This window comes from Psammomys obesus, unplaced genomic scaffold (assembly GCF_907164565.1).
Source record: "Psammomys obesus unplaced genomic scaffold, mPsaObe1.curated_primary_1811, whole genome shotgun sequence".
Lineage (NCBI taxonomy): Eukaryota > Metazoa > Chordata > Mammalia > Rodentia > Muridae > Psammomys > Psammomys obesus.
In genome coordinates, this window is record NW_026586550.1 from 10,097,836 (window position 1) to 10,107,481 (window position 9,646).

A 9,646-nucleotide genomic window follows, 5' to 3' on the forward strand; every position below is an offset into this window, starting at 1 on the left:
GGAGAGAGAGGGAGGGAAGGGAGAGGGAGGGAGAAGGGTAGGGGCAGGGAAAGAGAAGGAGAGGGAAAAGAGGAGGGGAGGGAAGGGAAAAGGGAGCTGAATAGGGAGTTAGAGTCTGTGTGTGTGTGTGTGTGTGTGTGTGTGTGTGTGTGTGTGTGTGTGTATGGTTTTCTGTGTGTCCTATATGCCTGTGTGTGCATTCTGAAGCAGATTCCATGGCAATAATGAGCCCTCCACTGAAATGAATTAGGGGAATCTCTGAAGATTCCTATCTTTTAAGATTCTGGAGCCACATATCTTTAATTCCAGAGGCAGGCAGACATCTAAGTTCAAGGCCAGCCTGAACTCAGAGCGAGTTCCAGGAGAACCAGACCTACACAGAGAAACCTGTCTCTAAACAATGACAAAAACCAAGCAAACAAACAAAGATTCATTTGCTAGAACAGCAAATGATGTGTGAGCTAGGTTTTGGATGTTAAGTGAAACGCCATACAGACAAGGGAGAGACCAAAGTCCATCATACACTGTAACAGTCGCTTGTTGAGAAAGTGCGCTGAGTAACTGTACGATGTGCCTGTTCTGGAGGACATTAGAGCATGGCTCAAGTCACCTCACCACTTTGCTCTCACACTCTCTAAGTGAGTGAGGGAAGGTTTCTCTTTTTACTGTAAAATATACAAACACGAAACTTCCATTGTAACCCTTTCTAAATGGTTAGTGTGGTAGTTAAAAAGCAAACACATAGCTGGGTGTGGTGGCACACGCCTGTAATTCCAGCAGAGGCAGACGGATCGCTGGGAGTTCCAGGACAGCCTGCTGTATAAATTGAGGCCAGGACAGCCAAGGCTAGACAGAGAAACCCTGTCACAAAAAAACAAAAACCAAACCAAAACAAAAGTTATATATATTTTAATTAGTTTATTATTCACCATGTCATGCATATATAATATATTTTGACATTATTCTGTTATTTTGATAAAAGATTTCACCACGTAGCCCAGGCTAGCCTCAACTGTCTGAACCTCCTGCCTCAGCCAGAATCAGAGTGGCCATAGTGCTGGAGCATTAAGCACACTGAATTGCTGGGCAGCCCTTGGCATGCTCCTAGTCCTCACCCAGCCTCTCTGTTCCTCGTTCCCTTTCCTGTTCTTCCTCTCCAATCCTCTTCTCTGCCCTCACCCCACCCCAGCTCTTCCTTCCCCTAGGAAAGTTTCCCTTGGCAACCTTTCCTGTTTCCTGTCTCCACGGATCTGAGGCCCCTGGAGACCTCATGTGAATGGAGAGATAGTATTTGACTTTTTGTGTCTGGCTTGTGTCTCCCAGCCCAGTGCCCTCAAGGCTTCTATCATTTTCAGTGCTGTGATGAAGTTCTATGGCTAAAAGCAAGTTAAGAGAGAAGAGATTTACTTTAACTTATAGTTCCAGAGGGATAGAGTCCTCATGACCATGGAAGGCTTGGCATGCTGGAAGGGGCAAGTGAGAGGGAGGGAAGGAGGGAGGGAGGCAGGGAAAAAGAGAGAGAGCGCAAGAGAGAGCACAGACAGGCTCAGGAAGGACCACAAAGCTATAACCCCCTCGAGCCCCCCACTCCCCAAGGCAAGACTTAAGCTCCTAAATCTCCCATAAGCTCTCCAGACAGCACTGACTGTAGAGAGTGTTTAAATGCGTGAGCCTAGGGGGCATTTTGTTTTTCATTTACATCACCACAAGGCTCACTTGCACATTGCAGTAGGGGTCAGGAATACTTTTGCTAGGGACCGAATACTGCCTCATTGAATGGCTGTGCCACAGTTTTTTCTGCCCCCGTCATGCCCCCACATCCCTGCTCTAGCCCGTCTCTTGCTTTGTCCCCACTGCTTTCACGAGCATTGCAGCCTGGGCCCTGGTTCATCACAGTAGTGCGAAGGAAGCAGGAGCGGGGTTCCAGGGCACCTAACTGGCCTGGTGCTCCTGCCCCTTCTCTCTGAGTGTGCAGGTAGGGAGCAGGAGGGTGATTGTGGCTGCGGGCTCTGTGCTGCTCCTGATGGGCGTGTTCGGGAAGATCGGGGCTGCGTTTGCCACCATCCCTACCCCGGTGATTGGAGGCATGTTCCTTGTCATGTTCGCGGTCATCAGCGCTGTGGGGATCTCCAACCTCCAGGTGAGGCACCTTGGTGAAGAGCCGTGCCGCCTGCCCTGAGAGGAGCCGGTGGGATGGAACTGCAAGGGAGACAGACAGAGGAGGAGGGAGGGTTAGGGGGAGGGGGACGGAAGGAGAGGAGGGCATCTGCGGTCCTAGGAAGCACCCTGACCCGTACCCAATACGAGAAGAAAAACAGAGAACTGCATCTTAACCCCCCAGACCAGCCACAGTGCACATGCCTGAAGGTCTGGGGCCCTGCTGACCTCGGGGCCCTTTCTCCCACAGTATGTGGACATGAATTCATCCAGGAACCTCTTTGTGTTTGGCTTCTCCATCTACTGTGGGCTCGCCATCCCCAACTGGGTGAACAAGAACCCGGAGAAGGTGCAGACAGGTGAGGGTGTTGTGTCCTCTGGGCCGTCGCTGCATGGGCTGTGAAGGCGGGCAGCCGCTGGTCCATGACCTGGCACTGCTGTCTCCTGCCAGGGCTTGTCCAGCTGGATCAGGTCATCCAGGTGCTGCTGACCACAGGCATGTTTGTTGGTGGGTTTCTGGGCTTCGTCTTGGACAACACCATCCCTGGTAAGGCTGCGGCCACCCCACAGTTGGGTTTGTGGGCATCTGGGCAGTGCTGGGGCCATCGGAGAGCTTCTGTCAGGCTGTGCCCAGATCACCCTAACTGGGCCCTGGGGCTGGAGTCAGGGTAAGGCCTGGCCTAGCTTTGTGAGCTAGAGCTGCTGCAGAAAAGCATCACAGGATAGGGTGAACGAAACAACACACTCTTCTCAGCCCTCACGCTGGAACTCGGAGGCAGGTTGGTTCCTCATGAGGACCTTTCTTCTTGGCTTGCAGAGGGGGGCCTCACATTGCCTTTGCTCAGCGCTGGCACACTCCTGCTGTCTCTCTGTGTGTCGCAAGCTCCTTCTGAGTGAAGAAGACAGGGCGGGGTGGGATGCGGCTTAGTTGGTAGAGGTTTGTCTAAACGTATAGAGTTCCAGCTTCCATCTACGCAATACCTAAACCACTTGCTTTGATGCACACTGGGAATCCCAGGGCTGGGGAGGTGGAGGCCCGAGAGTCAGGGGTTCTGGGTCATTGATCCCCAGCTATCTAGGATATGTGAAGCTTTATCTAAAAAAATAATAAAATAAAAGGCCTGAAGGACTCTAACAACAGACTCCCTGTAGCTTGCTTACCCCTTTAAATACTGGCAAATGCTGACAGCCTCAGGGCTAGGCTGTCAGTGTATCTCCTCAAGGAATACAGTTCTGCCATAGCAGGGCCCTAAATTGGGTGATTCACCAGACACAAAAGAAAAAAGAGCTGACCTTGGCTCTCTTAAACCTGTAATAGATTAATTGGCGGGGGGACACACAAACACATAGTCATTCATTCATTCATTCATTCATTCATTCATTTTTATTTCATTGAGATGTAGCAGGTTCCTCTCACTGAGAATAGAAAGAGAAGTAAGGTGTGTCTCTGCCCTCCAGAAACTAATAGAGGAAACAGACACACAAGGGGGTGATAATGAGGCCTGGGATGAGCTAACTGAGGTGCAGGGACTGACGGGGGAGGTTGACAGTGAAGAACATAGAGAGTCCATCTTGGTGGTTTCTGGTGAGACATCCACACCCACATCTCTCCTCTGCCCCCACCCCATGCCTAGCCTCTTTTAAGAACTTCCGGGGCGGCACCAGCTTCACGATTCCTATTTTTCACATTGTGCTCCCCACCAAACAGAAAGTGTGCCCGAGTTCCACCAGTGCACACGGACAGCTGCCCCTAGGAGCTGAGGGAACTCTGAGGTTCCATGGGTGAGCGTGAGGCTGGGTACCACAGGAGTGGGGGCTCTGAGATCGCCTGATGAGCAGAGGGGATCAGAGGGTCCCACCACGGCTTGGAAAGGGAAGAGTGGAGGGAAAGCAGGGGCGGTGCACACTCAGGTACTGCCAGGGGTCAAATGGGCACCCATGGGGGGCAGAAGCACTTGTACACCCAACTGAGACCCAGCCTTGACTCCTTACTGTCCACTTACTTCCCAGGCAGCCTGGAGGAGAGAGGTCTTTTGGCATGGAGTCAAATCCAGGAGGAATCCGAGGAGACCCCAAAGTCCTCAAAGGTCTATGGCCTTCCCTGGGGGATTGGCACCAAGATCTGCACCTCTTCATGTGCCCAGATCCTTCCCTTCTGGCCCAGGCTAGATCACCGTGGGGATGAGATGGGAGCAAGCCAGCTCACTCTGTGTTCCCAGATTTCCTCTGGGAAGCACCTGTGGACTGTTACAGAAACCAAGATGTGAAGAGAATGGTCCCACCCCCATCTCCTCATGGCCAGACTCTGGCCACCCATCTGCCTGCAAAATGCAAGGGTCTCTGTTCACGAATAGGCACAAAAGGGTCCTTCCCAGGACCTCCCACATGGGGCCACTTCGGTGGCCAAGCAGCGCTGATCAGTGTGAAGCTGGCCTCAGGGTGTCCTTCTGCTGTCGCTCAGCTCCCATGTGGACAATGGGATCTACACAGAAGCCTGCTCTTCTACTATGCTTGGCAACATTCTGGTGCATCTTGAGGAGGAGGCATGGGGTAAACAGGGGCAGGCTGTTTGCTGAAAGGTAATGGGGCCAGGCAGCCTGTACTCCTAGCCATTCAACAGGCTGCACAGGAGGATCACAGACTCCAAGCTTATCTGTGCTACAAACCAACTTTAAGGCTAGCCAGGGCAACTTAGCAAGATCCTGTCTCAAAATAAAAAGTAAAAAGCAAGCTGGGATGTAGCTCTGTGATGGAGAACTTGTGTAGCATACACTTGTGTTTCCACACAGAAAAACAAACAAACAGAAAACACTGACACGATTGTTTTGGCTTCCTTCCCCAAGAGGCAGGGACCTCGTGGCCTTTCAACTCTCCCTGTAGCTGATTCCTGAAGGTTGATATGGAAAAATAATAGGAATGTCCTTTTATACCTAGACCCATCCAGCAACTGTCCAGCTTCAGGACATGTGTCCTGGACATCTAGGTAGAGTAAACACCGGACCCACGGCTGCGCCACACCCTGCTGCCTCATTCTTCCCAGAAGCCCGCCACACTTTCCTGCTGCTCTGCAGTGTCCTCTCCAGATGTGAACAAGGCCTGGACCTTTCAAGGAGACACAGCGCAGTGTGGAGGAGAGGAATCAGGCTGCTCTGAGTGCCCAGGCCCTGGCTGCCAGAGCAGGGCTTCAGGCTACTGCGCAGCTGCATTCAGTCTTGTCTGGGATGCCTTCAGAACCCTCCACTGTTTCCCAGGGGGATCAGGCTCAGGTCTTCAAATTTTGATAGGCACGGAGTCATACGAGCCAGAGAAAGGGTCCATCATTTGTCCCAACCCTACCTTCCCTACTTGGAACTCTCTTTGCTTGACTAAATCCACTTTCAAGAGAAGGAAGGGCTGGGGGGGTCAGCTGTCAGGGTGGGGTCTAGAGGCCACTTCATTTCTACCAGGTCTTTCTCCGTTCTGTGCCCCTACCATTCATCTGCCTCTGCTTGGCATCAGGAGGGAGGAGCTGCCTCCTGCCAGTGCTTAGAAATGCCAAATCTGTGATCAAAATGAGCAGAAAGAGGGTGTGCTGGGAGGGGGCAAGTGTGTGCTCCCTGTGAGGAGGACGTGGAGAGGGCACCGAGAGCACTGTGAGCCACCGATTCAGAAGCCGCCCATCCTGCTACAAGGGAGGCAGAGAGTGCAAGTGTGTCTGTGGGAGGTGCCATGGAGGCCCGCTGGGCTCCCTTCTCACTCCCGCTTTCTTTTCTCTGTTGAATCTCCAAGAGCACCACTCTCCGAGTGACCGTGGGATCGGGAGAGATCACCAGGTGGGAGAGATTGGGTCAAAGCCTCTGGGTATCAGGACACAGGAGTTTTTCTCCAGGAGGAAAAAGAAATCTGTGCGATTCTTAGAGACAGAGTGCTAAGCTCAAGACATCAGTGGCAGCCAATGGGGAAGAGCCTTTGGTTTGTGTGCCCTTCTGCAAGCTCAAAACTGGGGATGTGTGATCTTAGCCATCTTTACCAGGCAGTGGGGTTGGAAAGGCTGCTCTTAAGGACTCTTTTGGCACACCTGGAGCCCACACCTTGTAGCTTCTAGAACTGCCGGGGAGGCCCCTGCAGAGAGACAGACACCACCTCCTGAAACAATACAGTTCTGTGTGTGAAAATAACAATGGCTAGAAGCAGGGGAGGGCGGAGAGGGGAGGATTACCACTCAAAGCTGGAACTTCCTGGCTGGGAGCCACGGTGCACACTTTTAATCTCAGAGCAGATGTCCCAGTGAGTTTGAGGCCAGCCTGGTCTACACGGCAAGTTCCAGGCCAGCCAGGGCTACATAGTAAGACCCTGTTTCAACAATGTGAATTTCCAGCTTCAAAGTGACCGAAGTGAGGGATGGAATGTGATGCGACTAAAGTCTGAGGTGGGCCAGAGCCTCTCAGCCATATGAGAAAAGCTGAACTCAGAACATGGAGTCGGAGAAGGCCCAGCCAGATGCCCGGCTGGTAAAGGCACTAGCTGAGGCCAACAACCTGACTTCCATTTCAGGCCCCACAGGGTGGAAGGAGAGAATTGACTTCTTCAAGTTGTTCCCTGACGGTCCCACCACACACACGCACATATATATATACACACACACACAAATAAAGTCATGTTTTTAAAAGAAAGAAAATGGAGGATGAGATTTATTTATTGGTTCTTAAAGGAGGGGGGAGGAAATGGGGAGGGCCCCAGAAACATAGGAGGGATGCCAAGGAGTACTAGATGCAGAAGGGACCAACCATCATGCCCACGGGGCCTGGGGAAGCTCTGTGGGGCGCAACACAAAGTTGTAAACTTACTGAAAACAGTTTGAGATTTTTGTGTGATTTTAAAAACAAACAAACAAACAAACAAACAAACAAAACTGGTTTTACCTTTCTCCATCCAACTCCATAGAGGACAATAGCAAAGGTTGGGCTTACCTGGTAGTGCCCCTCCCCCTCCCGCCCCTTCCTCTCCCTCCCAGCTTTTGCTGCTTGCCTGTTGCACTTTCTCCAAACTGCAGCTGTGCAGTGGTCTACTGTGGCTGCAACGCAGCTGGGTGCCTCACTGTTTTGAGCACAACACATCTGTGGGGCTGTGCATTTGCGTCTGTTAAAGACTTGCTCCTTTTTGGTTCCTGCATGATGTCTGCCCTAACAAAGATCTAACCACCAGGCAGCTGTTTCCAGCACCCTGGAAGTCAGGTGCCTGGAGCAGGTCTGATGCCATTAGACCCCCGCCTCGGGCAGTGCTGCTTCCTCTGGCACTTTCAGGGAGATAGGCTTCCTGCCTAACCTTTTCCAGCTTCTAGCCTGTGCTCCTTGGCTCGTGGTCCCTTTCCCTGTCTGCAGAGGTTACCATTTGCATTGCTGTTCTACCTCCTGTTCTTTTATCCTTGAAGTCAGCCTACAAAACTGGCAATTATTTTTATGGAATTGTTGGTATTGTTTTGTTTGTTTGTTTGTCCCCATGTTAGATAAAGCCTTTGTCAAAGTGCTGGAGGCCGATGAATGGGCAGAAAGGAAATGCGCCCTGAGGTTAGCTAGGGATGGTGTCCTAGTTAGTCACCTAGTCCTTGCTACGGTGAAACACCGAGACCTAAGCCACTTGGGAGGGAAAGAGTTTATTTGGCTTATGCATCCATATCCCTTTTCCGAATTGATGGAAGTCAGGACAGGAACTCAGTGAGGGCAGGAACCTGGAGGCAGGAGCTGATGCAGAGGCCACGGAGGAGTGCTGCTTACTGGCTTGCTTCCCATGGCTTACTCAGCCCACTTTCCTATACAACCCAGGCGCACCAGCCCAGGGATGTCACCACCTTCAATGGGCTGGGCCCTCCCTCGTCAATCTCTAATTAAGAAAATGCTCTCCTAACTTGCCTACAGCCCATCTTATGAAGGGATCTTCTAAATCCGAATTTCCCTCCTCTTCTCAGATGATTTTAGCCTGTATCAAGTTGACATAAAATTAGCCTGATATCTCCACTCTTTTGCTTTGACCTCATTCTATCAGATTTTCCGCTCATATCCCATTCCATTGACAGCCCCATACCAGCCCTCCTTCTCCAAAGATATTAATGTGCAGGTCACTGGCCCTGTTCACAGAAATTGTCTTGATACTTGGTGACATTCTATCCACAATGTTCACCTTCTTGCCCCATGACCTCTGTGTGCCTGAGCTTCATAGTAACATGGTCCTTCCCAGTCCCTTAGGTTGAATTTTGGATTGCCTTCATCTGTGTCTCCTATAGGCAAATTTAAGCTTTTTTTTTTTTTTTTTTTTTTGAGACAGGGTTTCTCCATGTAGCTTTGGCTGTCCTGGACTATCTTTGCAGACCAGGCTGCCTGGAACTCAGAGATCTGCCTGCCTTTGCCTCCCTGAGTGCTGGGATTACAGGCATGTGCCACCCCACCCAGCTAATTTTAAGCATTTTTTTAAATAAAGAATTTTACTTATTTATTTGCATGTATGGATATCCAAGGTCAGAAGAGGGTGTCAAATCCGATAGTTGCAGGAGATTGAGAGCTGTCAGATGTGGGTGCTGGGAACTGAATTCCAACCTTCTGCAAGAGCAGTTAGCACATCTAACAACTGAAGCATCTCTCCAGCTCCTCCAGAAATTCTCTGACTTCCTGTTTCCCTAGATTACGACTTTAGGTCCCTGGAGTCTGGGATCCCTTCCCTCTGTCAGCATTTGCATCTTCCCTCTTCCTCTTCCCACCTTCCTCTTATTGTGTCTCCCTCTTCTTTATCCAACCAGAATTCAAGGTCAAACCAGTCACCCTTTGCATTTTCAGAAAATGTTTCCTTGTGTGTGTATTCACTGAATGTGATACTGCAGTATATAAGGATGTTTTCATGGAAGTATATACTGTATGTTGACATTCTCTCTCATAGCTTCACCCTCGTCTTCCCCCCTTCTCTCCTATTACTCCCCTTTGTTCTCCTAGACAGTTTTGCTCCAACTTTCATGCTTAGTGTGTGTTCACGTGCTGCGTGTGTAAGTAATTTTATGTATCCACATAAAATCTAAGAAAGTCATATAAGAGTAGACATCTTCCTGAGACCAGCTTAATTCACCTAGTCGTCCATCTTGCATTCTTTTTTTTTTTTCCTTTTTTTTTTTTTTAAATCTTTTCCATCTTGCATTCGTAATGCTCCCTTCATCACAGCCCCTTGGCTAACCGTCTTTACTGAGCAGAACTGATCTTCACTGGCTCTTTGCTGCTCACAGTGTCGCTGGAGAGAATTACAACCATGGTCTTCTGAAATTCATGTGGGTCCTAACTTGCCTCCCGAGCCAACTCAAATCTATAGCCTTCTCTCTCCCTGTCCCTTTTTCTCCCTTCCATCCCCTGTACTGCCCAATCTCAGCCTCCTGTCTCCCCGAGCAAGCTCCGGGGAAGCAGCGGAGGACCTGTGCAGATGTCCACATCTCTTCACCTCCCACTTTCTGAACCTGAATCCTCAGGTGTCCCTC

General features: G+C 50.5%; 1 protein-coding gene across 1 annotated transcript in view; it reads left to right on the forward strand.

Annotated features, from left to right (window-relative positions):
* The window catches only part of LOC129672612 (solute carrier family 23 member 1-like), a 46,255-nt gene extending 41,289 nt beyond the window's left edge, over window positions 1-4,966 (forward strand). The window contains exons 9-12 of the mRNA XM_055602139.1: window positions 1,976-2,140; window positions 2,408-2,516; window positions 2,609-2,704; window positions 4,168-4,966. Of these exons, the coding sequence (XP_055458114.1) occupies window positions 1,976-2,140; window positions 2,408-2,516; window positions 2,609-2,704; window positions 4,168-4,424 (627 nt within the window). The 3' untranslated portion in view covers window positions 4,425-4,966. The remainder of the gene's footprint in view (window positions 1-1,975; window positions 2,141-2,407; window positions 2,517-2,608; window positions 2,705-4,167) is intronic.
* The last annotated feature ends 4,680 nt before the right edge of the window (window positions 4,967-9,646 follow it).